The 18,035-nt window shown below is 42.3% G+C and overlaps 1 protein-coding gene across 5 annotated transcripts in view; it reads left to right on the plus strand.

Moving 5' to 3' along the window:
- The window catches only part of LOC131243759 (uncharacterized), a 39,959-nt gene that overhangs the window by 19,854 nt on the left and 2,070 nt on the right, over window positions 1–18,035 (plus strand). For all 5 annotated transcript variants that reach the window (XM_058243327.1, XM_058243343.1, XM_058243336.1 and 2 more), the window contains one exon: window positions 7,779–7,912. In XM_058243327.1, the coding sequence (XP_058099310.1) occupies window positions 7,779–7,912 (134 nt within the window). The remainder of the gene's footprint in view (window positions 1–7,778; window positions 7,913–18,035) is intronic.

Genomic DNA, 18,035 nt, shown 5'->3' on the forward strand with positions numbered 1-18,035 from the left:
GGGGAGATTGAGGAGGGGATGGGGGAAGAACCATGAGGGAGGGAGGAGGGTTTCTCAGCAGGATTGCATATGACTCGAAAACACCTTTAAGAGTAAGAGGTTGGAAGGGGAAGCATTCTTCGAAACGAGGCTGAAGGAGAAAGCCACCCGATTCGAGAACATCTCCTCGGTCCTTCATAGATACTGGTGTAGGACGGCTTAATCCAAGCTGGACCAACCTTGGCACAACCCAAAGAATGCCGACCTACCCATCGTAAGATCGACTAATCTACTCAAAGACAACCATTGCAATAAAAAATCCTTTCATTAAAAACAACTGTAAAAGGTACATTGCAAAAAGGGAAATTATAACAAAAGAGGGGAGGGAAGGAATCACGACGCTGAAGGGGGTTGCTCAGAAGGCGAGTCCTCTGGAGGCGCCTCGGAATCGGAGTCGACCTCAAAAGTCGAGAGGTCGAGCTAGGGATGCGCCCCTTTGACGTCCTCGAGGCACTTCTCGTACCCAAGGCCGTACAGGGCATCCCTATCCTCCGTGTACTCCTTGGAGGACTTGAACTCCTCCACAGCTGTCGCCCGAGCCGAAGAGATAGTCGTCTGGGCCTCCCTTATCTTCACATCATGGGAGTGCTTCAGCTCCCTCAGGTCGAACTTCCACCAAGCGCCTCTCTCCAAAGCGTTGGCAAGAAGCTTCTTCAACACCTCTAGCTCGGCCGTCGACCCCTCTGCCTGAGCTTTTAGGATAGCATTCTGAGAGCGAAGCTGTTTGACCTAATCGCGAAGCTGCCCGGCCTCGACCCCCTTTTGCAACAGCGCCACCTCCGCTTGCTTACACTCCGCTTGGAAGCATAACATCTCGCGGTGTACGTTGAGCAGGGAAGGGGCGTACTGCAAAGAATAACAATATCAGACAAAGCCAAAAAAAAAAAAGCAAGGTGATGAAGAGCCTACCATCTCAAGTAAGATAACTTACCCTGAAGAAAAGCCTCGCCAGCTGGCTCACAACTCCATCTGGCGGCGGGTCCATCGTACTGGTGAATTTGGCATCGGTGACGTGCCGATCCACCCAAGGTAGAAGGCCCTCTATTGCGGCAGGAGCCGACCTGCGAGGCCTCTGACCCTCACCACCATGGCTGCCAGCTGGGCCCATCACCTGAGTTCAGTCTCCATCTCTGCGACCACTTGGGCCCTAGCAACCTGGGCCTCGGTAATCGAAGCCGACCCGATGACTACCTCGGCCATCTCGGAAACGGTGGCAGTAGGAGTCAAGGCCGGCATACCATTAGAAGCCTTTCGACCTGCAGAGGACGGGAGACTGACCGCCCCTTTCTACTTTGAGCTCAACTTCTTTTTCTTCTTCTAGGCTACCTTAGCCATAGAAGGCGCCTTGCGCTTTGAGCCTCGTTGGTCAGGCATTTCTACATGCAAAAAAGAGAAGGAAAAAAAAAAAGTCAGCAAACACATAAAAGGGAATCTACTGCAAAACAACTAGAAAGATATACCTGTCAAAGACGAGTCAAGACCTGATTTAAGTAACAACTCAGGCATGATGAGCTCCCTCCAAGATCTCAGATCAACCTTTACTGATCTAGCCCTAGCAATCCGAGTAAGAGCCTCCACAGGATACTTGGGAACAAGTGCCAGGGAACACCATGCGCAACAACAAAATGAAACTAAGCAATGAAAATTCAAGTCTGGATATACTGACCTAGCTCGGAGAAAGGTCAGAACCCACGAACACAGCTCGGAAATCCCTGGCACCACCCACTCCCCCGACGCCCAGAACCACTTGTTCTTCCAATTTTTGTTGGAGGTCGGGACATCCGTGATCAGGGCCTTTGCCAGTTCCCTGCCAGGAAGAAAAATAATACCAACCCTCATGTAGAGGGTTGGATTTCACCTGGTATAGGTGGAGACACTCATCCACGGTCAGCTCGGGTTGGTCAAGCTCGGACCAGAGAATAAATGACCCCACTAATGCCCTCCAAGCGTTTGGGATCAATTGCTCGTGAGCTAACCCCAAGTGCGCAAGTACCCGCCTCATTATCCTCTGGAGGGGAAGCCTAAGGCCGCACTGTAGGGCGACCTGTAAGATAGCCTCCTCACCCTCAGGAGGCTCATTGGGAAGCTCGCCTGGTGAGGGAGCTCGGAGTATTACAAAATCTGGAATGTGATACCTCGACCTGATCCGCACCAGGTCGACCTCCATTAGCACAGACCTAACTTGCCCCCACTCCTCAGGATCCGACGAGGACTCACTGGTCTCCTCCATCGTCAGGACAGTCTCCTCCACCTCCTTCGGCTGCTCCGCCAGGGACCGCTCAACCCCTCGCGATGCATGGGACGTCCGAAAATCCTTGTTGCTCATCATCATTAAGGGTGATGATGGGTTCAACATGGGGCGAAGATCATCTGCCCCACCATCACGACGACGAGTCCCCTCCCGCTGACTAGGAGTTTCTGGCATGATTGTGGGCCCAAAAGTCACTGGAAACTAAGAAGAAAAGAAGAAAAAGGTGAAGGGAGGGGAATAAAGAACAGGGCTCACCCGAAGAGAAGGCCCGCCTAAGAAGTCGAAGAACTGACCAGGAGTATGTCGGAAATCGCCTGACGCCAAAGGAAGAAAATGCAGCAAGAGCAAAGGGGCAAATAACCCCGTCCAGTGCTAGGGCACCCCCCTTTATAGCCAAATCATCCATACAACATTCAATGCGGCAACCAGAACGGCTCCTCGACGCCCGCGCTCGGACGCATGCCACGCGTCGTCGCCCCATTGGTCAGACGTCAAAAAGGAGTTCTGACAACGCACGTGACCTCGAGCCGCGACTATACCGTCTCGAGAACTCTTGTCACGATTGCAGACAAGCTTTGAGTCTCATGCATGCCGCCTAAAACTCGACATTAACGAGGGAACGACTCGACACCCCAAGAAACAACAATCCGACCTAATCGGGTCTGACCTACTTCTCAAGCCTGCTTCGCAAACTTGAAAGTAGGGGAGCTTACTGTTATGGGGAAAACGGGCCAACCAATAGGAAAAGGTCAGGTCGGAACCTTACACGCTCAACCGAGCCATGCAATAATAGAAACTCCAAACTCGACCTCCGACTCCAAAGCCGAAAAGGAGATGAGGTCGAGCTCGACGTCCCACCAGCAAGCAGAAGGGACCACAGACCTCAATGAAAGGAACCCAACCGCTCGACTAAAGAGACGGGTCGGGATGTCCCAGGTTAGCATGTCCCAGGTCGGCGTGTCCCAGGTCGGAATACTTCAAGTCACACGGATGGCCTCCTATCGAGGTCCGACCTCATCCGCTCGAGTTCTTGGCCAAAAATCTAGGAAGCCTATCGTGATACGGATCTGCCCGCCGAGAATCTAGGGCGATCATTACGACTCCTAATAGGATTGTAATCCTACTACACTAGATATCCTACTAAAGAAGGAGACCCCTCCTACGCCACCGCCTCTCCTAAACTATAAATAGAAGTACCTCTAATGGTGAAAGGTACGCACAATCTCTAGCCTGAAACCCCTTACTCGACTAGACCTAGATTCCCTACCTAACTTAGGCATCGGAGGGTCCCTTGCATAAGCCAGGGTCTCCTTTGTTCATTCCTTGTGCATGTACACGAAGGTCCAGGGAAGGCTAACCAAATTTCTGCATCAACAGATACCATGAAGCATGCTTCTTCTACTACAAGTGCTGATAGTGTTCCTACTCAACTGCCTATTTAAGATGATCCTTATTTAGAACATGCCATAGATTTACCTCTTGTTGTCAGAAAAGTAAAAAGACAGTTTACTTCGCATCTTATTCAATTGTTTGTTTTCTATCATTCCTTACCCCTTTAGCATCAGTCCTTTGTTTCAGCTGTTGAGTATTCTTCCTCCAACATTCCTAAAAAACTGAAGGAGACCTTTATTTCTCCTTTCTAGTGCGGGCTATGGAGGAGGAAATGGTGGTTCTTGAAAAGAATCATACATGGGAGATAACTGAGTTACCAACTAAAAGAATCATATAGGTTGTCGTTAGATGTATGTTCTCAAGTACAATCCCAATTGAAGTATAGCTAGTCATAAAGCCCGTTTTGTAGCTAAATTTTTACACAAACATTTGGTGAGGATTGTTCTAAGACCTTTGCTCCTATTGCTAAGATGAACTCCGTTCGGGTGCTTATTTCTCTTACTGCCAATTTGAATCGGCCCTTGCATAAGTTGGATGTTAAGAATTCTTTTTTGAATGGTGATTTGACTGAGGAGATTTATATGCTTCCTCTTCTTGGATTTGTTTAAAGGGGGAAGAGAGCAAGGTATGTCATTTGAAGAAGGTGGTTTATGGCTTGAAGTAGGCTCCTCGTGCTTGGTTTAAAAAGTTAGTGGGCCTTGATTTGTATTGGTTTTACTCGTATCCATTTTGATCATTTTATGTTTGTCAAGCGGCATACGCAAGGGACTATTATTGTGAGCGCGTATGTGGATGACATTCTTGTTACAGGTGATGATGTTAATGGCATATCAGAGCTGAAATTCTATCTAAGCAAGATATTTGATATCAAAGATTTCAGACCATTAAAATACTTTCTGGGAATTCAAGTCTTTCAGTCCAAGAAGGGCATAGTTCTGTCTCAACAAAAATATGCCGTTGATTTCTTGACTTCAACTAGAAATCTTAGTGTCGAACCTATTAATTATCCACTAGTAGTTAATGAGAAGCTCAGGGTAGATGATGGGGAACTTCTTGATGATCCTCATATATATCAGCGCTTGGTTGATAGATTGATATATTTGATGATTATTCGACTAGATTTGTCTCATGCAATGAGCTTGGTTAGTCGGTTCATACATGCTCCCCTTGCTAGTCATCTTAAAGCCATTCGTTGCATCTTGCGCTACATCAAATCGTCCTCGGGGCGTGGAATCTTCGCTAGTCGTCATCATAATTTTGACATTGAGGTATTCTGATGTCGATTAGGCAGGTTTCATGGATGATCGTCACTCTACGTCGGGCTATTGTACTTTTTTTTTTAGCAATTTAGTCACCTAAAAACTAAGAAATAGATAGTTGTAGCACGATCCAGTATTGAGGTAGAGCATTGTGCTATGGCGAATACGATATGTGAACTTATGTGGTTGAAAAGCTTTGTTTCTAAATTGTGATTTCCTATAAATACTCTTATGCGAATGTATTGTAACAATCAACCTGCTATTCACATTGCCTCTAATCCTGTTTTTCATGAGTGCACCAATATATTGAAGTTGATTGTCACTTTATTCATGAAAAGGTTGTTGCTGGTGTTGTTTACACTCCATTTGTTCCGTCTAGTGTTTTAAATATCAAATAGCATGTAGCGTAGCATTCACTCCTCTGAAGCGTGAGACGTAAGCTACATAGTGTGTAGCGTAATCTAAACGCTACTTCTAGATTTTTAATCACAATTGCACCAAATTAGATTGATTAATAATGAAATTTAACAAAATTTCATGATAGTGGGTGCAACCGAAAGCAACCTAAAATAATAGGGAAGGCAATGATTAAATATAAAGGTAAAGAAAGAGCAACAACGAAACTGATTTAATATTGTTCCTTAAATTATTTTACTAGAAGCATTGAAAAGATTAACTATTTTTTTTATATTGAAAATAGAAAATATAGCCAATCATTGAAAACATTAATTGATTTTAATCTTGGAGTGAAAAATAACTTGTATTATGAGCTACGTAGCGTGTAACATACACAAATTATTATGTAGCGTAGGCTACATGTACTTTAGCTATTTTCATGAGATATGTAGCGTTAAGGCTAAGCTAAGCTAAGTAGCGTAACCTACACGCTACTTCCGTCTTATGAGCAATTGATAGATATCTTCACAAAAGCTCTTACAGTAGAAGTTGGATGACATATTCTTGGCAAGCTAGGCATAATTGATATCTATGCCTCAACTTGAGGTGGAGTGTAGGTGTATGTGTGTGTGGGCCTATGACGAGGCCCACAAGTACATATACATGGGTTATAAGCCTTAGTCATAGCTTTTTTCCCTTTTTATCTTTATTTTTATGCTTTTCTTATTTGTTCCTTTTCTTTCTTTAATTTTTCTCCTAAGAAGGGCATATATGTAATTGTACCCTTCTTCTATTGTTATAAATAAGGTAGGTCTAGACATCCTAGCCCTACGAGCTTCTTTTCTCTCTCAAATGTATCAGCGATATTTCAATAATATCGCCAATGTAGAGATATCATAGAAGTTTTTTTATTAAAAACAAATCTATTTCAATTTTTTTATGAGCACATTGTTGTATGCGGTTTTCAATTTATCATTGCTAATATCGATAATATCTCAATATTATCGTTATCGCAACATGCTCGATATCAAGACTATAATATTTTATTTTCTTTAGTTGTTGATGATTTCTTGGCAAAATATTGTGAGTTGTTGATATTCCGCAATATCGATGGAAGGTTGGATGGATGATTGGATGGTTAGATGGGATCGATGGGATGGTTAGACTGTTTCTTACAACGACACGTAATTTTAAGCCCCCGTTGAATGGAAACTTATTGTGTATACATCTTTTTGCAAATTTTTTTATTTCTAAATATGCAAATATATGTATTTTAGCATCTCATGAAGTTTCATTGAAAATTCTACCATTTTCCCATGCTTTCCCGCATTTCCGATTGTCAGCGATATTATCAATGATATCGATATTGTTACCGTATCCCCGACTAGCGAAACTTGTAGCAATGCCAATACTTCGAACATTGATTCCAAGTGGGATGCCTATCTCATAGCCCAGGCCCCACATCTCATGGATTAGGACACCCCCTCCCCCCCCCGTGGGCCCCAAATCACATGGGCCGCCCATCCTGAGTGTGTCCCCGCATCTCACGGGCTACCCCACTCGAGCTCGATGTAAAATGCGCATTAATCTCCCCCGGTGAGGAGTCTCGAACATGAGACCTCCTCCGTGGGGCCCCAAATCACATGGGTCACCCACCCCGAGTGTGTCCCCGCATCTCACGGGCTACCCTACTCGAGCCTGATGTGAAAATGCCCCTGCATTAATAACCCCCAGTGAAAAGTCTCGAACACGAGACCTCCTGCTCTGATACCAATTTGATGCAGGACAATTAGCCACTTGCTCTAAAAGCTTGAACTGTTAGAGTATGACGAATTAATCCATTTATCTCATAGCCCAGGCCCCACATCGCATGGGTTAGGACCTCGGCCAAACCCCCCTCGTGGGCCCCAAATCACATGGGCCGCCCACCCCGAATGTGTCCCCGCATCCCACGGGCTACCACACTCGAGGCCAGTGTAAAATGCGCATTAATTACCCCCGGCGAGGAGTCTCGAATACGAGACCTCCTCCGTGGGCCCCAAATCACATGGGTCACCCACCCCGAGTGTGTCCCCGCATCCCACGGGCTACCCCACTCAAGTCCGGTGTGAAAATGCCCCTACATTAGTAAACAAGTATTTAATGTGTAGGAAGTGGGAGCGGGAGCGGAAGCTAGAGTCCAAAGTGCTTCTTGAAGTGGGATCGACACCTAGTTAGAAGGATCCTGCAACTAAGGTTTTTTCTAGTAGCCATGTCAATGTATCTACTCTACATGTTGGACACTATGCCATACACCTTTTTAAAAACGGTGTCCTTGTTTGGTAGGTTCTCTGTTGCAGATATAGCCATTGCATGTTGCCCATGAGTATGACTTTACTTTTGAGTTGTGAATTTACCAAGGTATTGCTTCTTCTGAAAATTACTATGCATCTCTTTTGCAGATTAAGAGCTATTCTTTTAGAGTGCTTTGGTAGGAAACATCCCACAATGCTTTCTACCTGCTATGAGGATGTCCTGAAGAAAGATCCAAGATGTAGCTCCTCACTAGCAGGCCTTATCAGACTATATAAAAATGGTACGAACCTATCTGAAACTCAAATTTAAAATTGACTCCATAGAGTTTTTTAAGTTTATTCTCTGTCCTCTCTGTGGACACAAGGAATCGTACTATCCTTGATTTGAATATATGAACTCTTAGTTTTTACAATTGGGGCCCATTCTTCAGTAATCCAAACCATTGGTCTGCTGCACCCCACCATGTGGACTTTTGCTGCATTTTCTTCTTAACAGCTCTACTACTGGTGCTCAACATATCTTGTCGGACACAGCAAGATCCCAGAAATATTAGGGCTACTCCTTGGATACCTTTAGGGGCTGTTTCAATACACTGATAATAGTTTTAGTTATATATATATATATATATATATATATATATAAACGGTTAAAAAAATTGCATTGGTAATTTTCTAACCAAATTCTGGTTGTCTTTTAATCCTCTCATAGTGTTTTCTTCTTCTTAACCGCTTCTCTCTCCCTCCCTAAACCCTAACACCACCACCACCACTATTCAAGCAAAAGGGGATACATTGACAACCGGATTTAAGGCCTCCCTCCCTCCCTCCCTCTCTGACCTGTTGACTTTATGATTGTCTGGCTGCGGCAACCATATGATCAGTGTTCAACCCCCCACCCCCCAAAAGAAAAGAAAATGTTCCAGATTCGCACTGTTTACTAAGCTTATTGTAACAGAAATTAGCTACTTTTTGTCCCTATCTTTGTTAATGAGTTCCAAAATTGTTCATGCATCCCAACAGCCCCTTGGATGTGTTTTACTTTTAATTGAATTTTTTAGTATGTTTATATTATTCTGTGATTTTATATAGGAACTATGTAGTAAAAATTCATTATACAATATAAAGTCATAAAGAGACGATATCATTTACTTTATTATGTATATGAAGAGTCATCATGTGTTGGAGGTTCACCTATACTAGTTTTCTTGTTTTCTGAAGAGTCCTCATGTGTTGGAGCTTAGATGGACAACTTTATCGGTTTTCTTCTTTTCTGAAAACTGTTGTACCATGCTTTCGTTTCCGTATTTGTACCCGTATTCGTGTCTAGTACTCTATTTGCAGCCCACAAATTGAAAGGTTTGGGTTCTCCTATTGAGGAGAGTTTTGGGGGATGGTCCATCCATTGTCGAGCTCAACGGATCAGGACAATGGACTGGATCTCTATACCATCAACCCTAGGGCATATCCTCAGGTTGAGGATCATAAACGTCCTCTGTGGTGACACTGTAAGTTTCTTTTTTTTTTTTCATGCAGTATTAATTAACCATCTGAATTTTGAGTTTTTAATAATTTCCATAGCTGTTAAGCCTTCTATATCTACCTTGGAACTGAACAATCCCCTTTCAGAATGTAACCATCTGAACAATTTAACTTCGTAGGTCCATGTATGTTGGTATCAATGTAAGCATGGTTCTGAAAATCAGTATTTTATTGGGTGATACAGCTGTATCAGCCTTGGACAATAACACAATACAGGGCCGAATCTGCCCACCCCAAAAAATTGGTCCGTATCAAGGGCCGATTCGGCCCACCCTAAAAAAATTGGTCCATATCAGATTCAGCCAATACTAGGCATCTCAGCACCAATACGGTCCAATATGGACCAATACAGCCATGAAGGTCCAAATTTTTGGGCTTTTTCAATCGCTTATTTTTACTCCCCTTTTTTTAAAAAAAAAAAAAAATTTATTTTCATTTCAACAATGAGGAAAGCTTAGGAAGTCAGTTTAGACTAGATCTAGGTCTATTGGGGATCAAAACAAAAGATGTGAGTGGGATTCAATGAAGCAAAGTGGAATGAACCATTTTGAGAAAAAACCAGAAAGGGTAAACCATCACTTTTTTTGGTTCATATTTTCATCCTCTTTTGTTGTATTTAAATGTAATGGGCCCTAATTCACCAAATCATGCTTGGTTTGTGTCCAATTAGGTTCCATTATGGCTTATTTGGTTGAGTTTTGGTAGGCCAAGTCGACAGATATATTTGTATCAAAGAATGGTTTGAATCACCATTATATACATGCCCAAAATAGAAAATTGTAGATTCTTGAATTTATCTTTTCCCCCCTTTTCTGATATTTTTACACTGATTTTTGTTGAAAATTTTACGGCTGATACAGTCCGATGCGGTCCTTGATACCCATATTCGTTACTATGCATGTTAAGTGTTCAAAAATGGAAAAGAAGTAACAGCAATGTAAGAACATTTTTCATTTAGTGAAGATAATTTATCATTCTATTATTTTCTTTTATCACTGCTTTCAACCTATGTTATTTAGATACATGGCTTATGTCAAAAAACAACATGAGGAATCCATCAGATCTGGGGCTGTCAATTTACCAGACCTGGGCCAAGCAGAATCAAAATTTTAAGTAGGGTCAGCCGTACAGGGCTGGCCTGACAAGTTCAAAATCAGGGCCAAACCTAGGCCTAGCCTGTTTGACAGACTTGAATCGAGTGACCTTTGAAAAGCTAATTTGACAAGTTGTTTGAAACTATGTAATTATACTAGCAGAATTATAGCTTCTTGCTCACCAGCAAATGTTTAGTTTGCCGGCAAGAAGAATTTCTTCATGTGGGACCCAGGGTTCAATAAGTGAATGGTTGGAATGGCGGATCTCATGATGGATAGAGGATGCCATGGATATCTCCAAGATTAACATGGACAGTTGCTGTATTTTCTCTCAATCATGTGTTGTGTGCATGTGGGATGCAAAGTGGGTCGATGACCTTTTTCTTCACTGCATCTTTGCAAGTGCAGTGTGGGAGCGTTTCCTTGGATTGTTTCATTCTTTCATTGTTCCTGGGTGATTCTGGAATTGATCAAAGCTTTTTTCCTTGCTTGTCATTGGTCAAAAAAAAAAGGAAGCTTTGGAGTCTCTCTTCTAGGCTTGGGTTATCCAGAAGGAATGCTTCTGGAATCGGGGTATGTCGCTAGAGGCAGTTTTCAAAAGAGCTAAGTTGAATGTATCATAGTGGACTTCTTCAATTAAAGCCCCATCTTCTTGTTCTTTAGCTTCTTTATCTTGGCCTTGTGTTTTCTAATTTTGTGGTGTAGATATCTCATCTATGCCCTTCCAATAAAATTTCGTCTCTCTCAAAGGAAACAAAAAAGAAGCATTTGTAGAAAAAGCTATTAAAGGCATGGTCTGGAAAATCAGCAGATGTTAAGGCTGTGCAGGATTCATATCAACCATGGCCAATACTCCTAGGGGGGAATGGGGGACCCAAAAAATTGGTCCCCATATTTCCCTATATCAGCCTGTATCAGGTGATATGGCCATAAAGGCCTTTTTCCTCTCATTTTCCACTTTTTTCTTCATTTCCATCACAGATGAAGCTTATAGAAACTCATTTTAAGTAGACTTAGGGCTATTTTGGATACTACAGCACAAGATTTGAGTGGCATTTGACAAATTGAAGAATGTTAAGGCTGTACAGGATTCATATCAACCATGGCCAATACTCCTAGGGGGGAATGGGGGACCCGAAAAATTGGTCCCCATATTTCCCTATGTCAGCCTGTATCAGGTGATATGGCCATAAAGGCCTTTTTCCTCCCATTTTCCACTTTTTTCTTCATTTCCACCACAGATGAAGCTTATAGAAACTCATTTTAAGTAGACTTAGGGCTATTTTGGATACTACAGCACGAGATTTGAGTGGCACTTGACAAATTGAAGAATGGACCGTTTTGGGAAAACTCAGAGAAAGGGGTCAACCATCACTTGTTTCTTCATTTTTGTTTTGTGGTATTTCAATGTAGGGGACTACATGTAACACCTCGAACTTTTCAATACCCGAGAATTAAAAGTCCTCGGGTGTTACCATGAAGTTTAACTTGATACGTACATGTGTACGACACCAACCTAGCTATCCTAACCTTGCATCCATTCCCTGACACAAATCTATCCATTGGGAATGATCTCCATTTATAGATCAAGCCATCTGACCATTGAATTTCAAAACAAGGTCATTCGTCACGTGATTTGACGTAGAACTTTCCCTTGAACGGAATAACGAAGAAACTCCCTATCCATAATGATTTAGATATATGTTCTTTTGTAAGAATTGCTTAGAAACATACCTATAACCATGTGGGGCCATTAGATTTTCCAAAACTCACAGATCAATAATAATTACGAAAACGCCATTGACCTATACCCCTGATCACTCCGAAAACCCACTTTGTGATCACCCATTCACAAAACTGACCATACATCCACCCATATGCATGGTTAGAGTGCTAACCATAAAACTTCCTTATTTTTAACAAGTCACCTGACCATCCATCAGGTTTGGATCCGCCAAATGGGCCATCCGAATATCAGGATGAATCGGTCATTATGAAGATCTTCAGGTTTAAGTCCAAACTACCAGGTAACTTGTCAATCAGAGGAGTACAAATATTATTTTGGAATTTTGAAGTATATTAGCCATTAAAAGAACATCTTATTCATCCTCGAGAGATCGGGACCCAAACTGGATCACAGGAAAGAGCACGAAAATTGATGCATGTTCGCCAAATTTCAAAACATTCGGACGGCACATTTTGACCTAACGGGCGTCGGATGCTGGTTGAGAAATGGATAGCCAATTCGTAAATAGTGAATGCCACTACATGCCACCATTGAAGCTTGATCGGATAGTATGGCCCACCTGATCAACAGATTTGCCCCATTTTTGGACCTTAATCCTAGCAGGGCATGTTAAACATAATGAACAGAGCGGATCGTACAACTACAAGTAGTAAAGTGGACTTCACACAAAATAACTCAATTCATTCAAATTTTCACAGCAAGCTACGTGCATGGGGTTTAACGGTGAGTGTTGGTTGCTATTGGACACACTGTACGACTTACTCGACTAACCAAATCGTCTCATATTTGACCCCATGTCCTAACATAGCGATACAAAAGTGGTGAATGGCATGGATTCTCTGAAAGATCATCACAGGTGGACCCCACCTATTTTGAGTAACAACATGGTTTCACGTTAGTTTTAACGGTGGGTTTCACCCACATGCTTTTGCAACGTATGACCCACCTAGTACTTGGATATGTTTCATATTTTGGCCCCTTGGCTCTTGCCAACCGTTGACGCTCAATCCTGGGATGATCCAACCATTAGATTGTCAGAAACCCACCGCTGGGAGTAAAAGTTTAGGTGTATGGCCCACTTACAAGTTAGGTCGGACCCATTCTCGAGATCATAGCCTTATTTAAGTAAATGAACCTAGTGAACGGAGTGAATCTCATCTAAACATCTCTGTGGGCCCTCGAAAACAAACGAAGGAAATCTATCCCTGACCGTCCGTTCTATCATGGAAGACGAACAGACCGCTAAAGTTATGGGGAGAGCCGCGTCGGTTGGATTTCCAACGTGCAGACGCCAGCTCTCTCTCTCTCTCAAGCCAAGAATAGCCAAATAGGGAGAACTTACAAGCCGCATTTATCCGTTTTGAGAAAAACAAAGGCAGCCACCGACGGCCATTGCCTAGGGATTTACAGAGTCTATCCTAGCCGCTGGACCCTTCCTCTCCCTGCCTATAAATGGGGAGGTTCAACCCTCCTAGACTCCACACAGAAGAGAAGTGAGAAACGAAGGAAGCAAGGAGAGAAAACAGAGAGAGAGAGAGAGAGAGAGAGAAGACAGAAGGAAGGTGAGCTCGGCTGGCACTATCCCCACTCAGTCCGTGAGAACGGACCGAACCGAGTCAGTGTAAGTCTGCAGCCACACCACTTTTGTATCGCTATGTTAGGACATGGGGTCAAATATGAGATGATTTGGTTAGTTGAGTAAGTCGTACGGTGTGTCCAATAGCAACCAACACTCACCGTTAAACCCCATGCACGTAGCTTGCTGTGAAAATTTGAATGAATTGAGTTATTTTGTGTGAAGTCCACTTTACTACTTGTAGTTGTACGATCCGCTCTGTTCATTATGTTTAACATGCCCTGATAGGATTAAGGTCCAAAAATAGGGCAGATTTGTTGATCGGGTGGGCTATACTATCCGATCAAGCTTCAATGGTGGCATGTAGTGGCATTCACTATTTACGAATTGGCCATCCATTTCTCAACCAGCATCTGACGCCCGTTAGGTCAAAATGTGCCGTCCGAATGTCTTAAAATTTGGCGAACATGCATCATTTTTCGTGCTCTTTCCTGTGATCCAGTCTGGGTCCCGATCTCTCGAGAATGAATAAGATGTTCTTTTAATGGCTAATATACTTCAAAATTCCAAAATAATATTTGTACTCCTCTGATTGACAAGTTACCAGGTAATTTGGACTTAAACCTGAAGATCTTCATAATGACTGATTCATCTTGATATTCGGATGGCCCATTTGGTGGATCCAAACCTGATGGATGGTCAGGTGACTTGTTAAAAATAAGGAAGTTTTATGGTTAACACTCTAACCATGCATATGGGTGGATGTATGGTCAGTTTTGTAAATGGGTGATCACAAAGTGGATTTTCGAAGTGATCAGGGGTATAGATCAATGGCGTTTTCATAATTATCGTTGATCTGTGAGTTTTGGGAAATCAATGGCCCCACATGGTTATAGGTATGTTTCTAAGCAATTCTTACAAAAGAACATATATCTAAATCATTATGGATAGAGAGTTCTTTCGTTATTCCGTTCAAGGGAAAGTTCTTACGTCAAATCACGTGATGAATGACCTTGTTTTGAAATTCAATGGTCAGATGGCTTGATCTATAAATGGAGATCATTCCCAATGGATAGATTCGTGTCGGGGAATGGATGCAAGGTCAGGATAGCTAGGTTGGTGTCGTACACATATACGTATCAAGTTAAACTTCATGGTAACACCCGAGGACTTTCAATACTCGGGTATTGAAAAGTTCGGGGTGTTACACCACAGTTCACCAAATCATATTTGATTTGGACCAATTTGGTTGAATTTCAGGAAGTCTGACATATAGACAACGTTCTTATCAAAGAATAGTCTAATGCACTATTGAATATATGTTCTTTTAAAGGGAACTATCAAATACATGTTAGAAAAACACACAGAGAAAGATTGATTCCAAAGTTTTAACTATCAGTATCAAGTGGTGTATTGGCAGGCCTGAGAGTGATACGATTCGGGGAGTATCGACCTATATTAGACAATATGACCCTATAACAGCTTTTTCCCCTTCTTCTTTTTTTGTTGTTGAAAAATTATTGGAAAAAATTGCAAAATAATTCCCTTTTTCTCGAAATTATCAGAAAAAATAAGAAGAAAATGTTTTTTTTTTAAAAAAAAAAATTTAAAGAAGAAGAAGCAAAATTTGTTATTTTTTTGTGTTTTTAACATGTAATCAATGGTTTTTCAGTCATTCTTTGATAGGAATGTTGTTTATATGCTTGATGGTGCTGAAAGTCAACCAAATGGGCTCTAATTGAACACAAATCATGCATGCTTTGGTGGATTAGGGCCCATTACACTGCAATACAATAAAAAGAATATTAAAAAAAAGGAAGTAATTGTGTACTCAACTTCGATATGTCAAATGCCACTCAAAACTTGTGTTTTAATCCTGTTAATAGGCCTATACGTAGTCTAAAATGAGTTTCCAAGGGGTTAAAATAAAGAAAGGAGTCGAAAAATGAAAGAAAAAATAGGGAGGTTGGGGGAGCTTTATGGCTGTATTGGCAGTTGGCACCATACGGTACTTATCAACTTGTAGCAGCTAACACAGGCTGATGCAGCCTGTTTTTCTTAATTTGGAACAGGTCAATGCTGTATCGCATAATGAGGGTGACCCATACGGCCGTATTGTAACTGATATTCAAAACCATGCTGATTCTAGTGTTTTATGTTTTCCCTTCATAGTTTCAAAAATTTTCTGGGTGCCAGTATGCGCTTGTATGAGCTGATATGGGCCCGTGTTGGGCTGTTTTGACTCGTATCATATTGGTTTTCATGGGGGTCCATATTTAGAACCCAAAGGTTGGGATCCCCAAATTTGGGAGATTACTCTGTTGTTTGGACCATCATACCTGTGTTTTGGATCATCAAACCATTGAAGTCACATAAATGAAATTGAACTCATCAGCAAAGTATACATTTGCCGAAGAGCAGGACCCTATAATTCCCGTTATGTGGCATCAAGATTTGTGGTGTTTGAGAAATGAGATGAACTATCTGTTTTGACTTCTCATCTATGCTGTAAGGTAAACTGTCTGTTTTGACTTCTCATCTATGCTGTAAGGTATCTTTCTTGCAACTTCAAATTGAAATTGCCTTGAACTACTCAGATTGGTGGTTATATCATTGACGGAACTGATTTTCAAACGTGGGTTGAAATGGTCTCACTTAGCGTCGGAGACACAGTATTCTAATTCTAGAAGAAAGCTTCACACCTTGCTCTCTGCGGCCAGATGGGCATTATGCGATGTGACAAAAGAAACAATAACTGTAGAAGAAAACATCTGTACACAGACAGATCTCTAGATTAGAAGAAAACGTCTGTACACAGACAGATCTCTAGAAAAGTCCTGGACATTATGAATTCATAATGGAAATGAGAAAGCATCCAGTGTGAAATTCAACTATATTAGGCCACTAAATCTCTGTACCTTTCGCACATGTGTTCAAGATAAGGACTGTTAATCTATTGGGCTCTATCGTTGATTTGGAGTAGCCTAAAAATCATCCAAGTTGGTTGATCTTCACTGCTGGTTGGATGATTTTATAGAATTACAGATGGGCGGCTGGCAAAACAGTCCGCCCATTGTTCAACAGTAATCTTCCAATCAGTAGCTTGGGTCACAGATGTATTTCTGGCATATGGCCCATCCACAGCAGGCCAAACTGATGAACAGCCCAAAATCTTGTACATGTGTCCATTTTTACTGAGATTGAGTGTTTGATAACTAAGATATTAGCATTGAGCACTAGATCCATCCCCATGGAAAATATAGAATTGTTTTTCTCTAGGGATGGTGTGAAGCTTTCTTGTCGACACCATCCATCAATAATGTGTCTTCGGTGTGCATTTTGAGCCTTTTGAATTTCCATGCATGCGTTACTGCAATCCTACTGAGGATGTACGCAATATGCCCATAATGAACCACGAGCAAGATCCTAGACTTTTGTGTAGCGAGCTCAACTGAGCTGGCTCAAAAATCAGGCTGGTCTGCTATCAGGCAGGAACATGTGTATGATGAAACTGGATGGCTTGGAATAAATTGACCAGAGTGGTCCACATTCAAATGGAAGGGTGCGGAAGTTAAACACAAGTTTCATCTTATGAAGTGGGAAGAAGTTTGTAAGCCTCGAGACCGCGTTGGCGCAGGTTTGAGAGATTCAGCGTTAATTAACGACACTTTAATAGGCAAATGGGGGTGGAGAGTTGGAGTTGAAGAGGATTCCTTTTGGAGGGAAGTGGTGGGTAGAAAGTATGGGGTAGGCGAAGGGGGTTGGTGGATGCGGGCCTCGTCCTTGTATAGTGCCTCGGTGTGGAAAGGGATAGCTCGGATGAGGAAAAAGGTGTGGGAAGGCGTTGGTTTTTCTATAGGGAATGGGCTGAAAATCAAGTTTTGGGAAGATATCTAGGTGAGGGAGCAAAAATTGGAGGTTGTTTTCCAAGGTTGGTGAGGGCTGCTTTGGGGGAAGGCTTGGTAGTGGCAAGATGCTTTTCGATCCTAGGAGAGAGTTGTATATGGTCTCCACCTTGTAGAAGGAATTTAGCATACGAAGAGGTTGAGGAGCTAGCAGCTTTGTTGTCCCTGCTTGATAAGGTGAGGCCAGTATTATCTGAATCAGACTCGTTGGTGTGGTTAAAAGATAGATCCGGGAGATTTTCAGTTAGATCCTTCTACAGGTTTTTGGAGGATGTGATATAAGTAGCGGGCCAAGCCCATTTGCTTTAGTCTGGCGATATGGCACACCCTCTAAGGTGGCAGCTTTTGCTTGGTTAACAGGAAGCAACAAGTTTCTGACGGTTGATAATCTCAGGAAAAGAAATATGATTCTCCCAAATGTATGCATGATGTGCTTTCAGGATGAGGAATCGGTGAATCAGCCATTCATTCATTGCGGCTTTGTGCATCAGGTGTGGCATAAGTTCTTCAACCTTTTTGAAACTGTGGGTTTCGCCAAAATCC

Source organism: Magnolia sinica, chromosome 1, assembly GCF_029962835.1.
Source record: "Magnolia sinica isolate HGM2019 chromosome 1, MsV1, whole genome shotgun sequence".
Classification (NCBI taxonomy): Eukaryota; Viridiplantae; Streptophyta; class Magnoliopsida; order Magnoliales; family Magnoliaceae; genus Magnolia; species Magnolia sinica.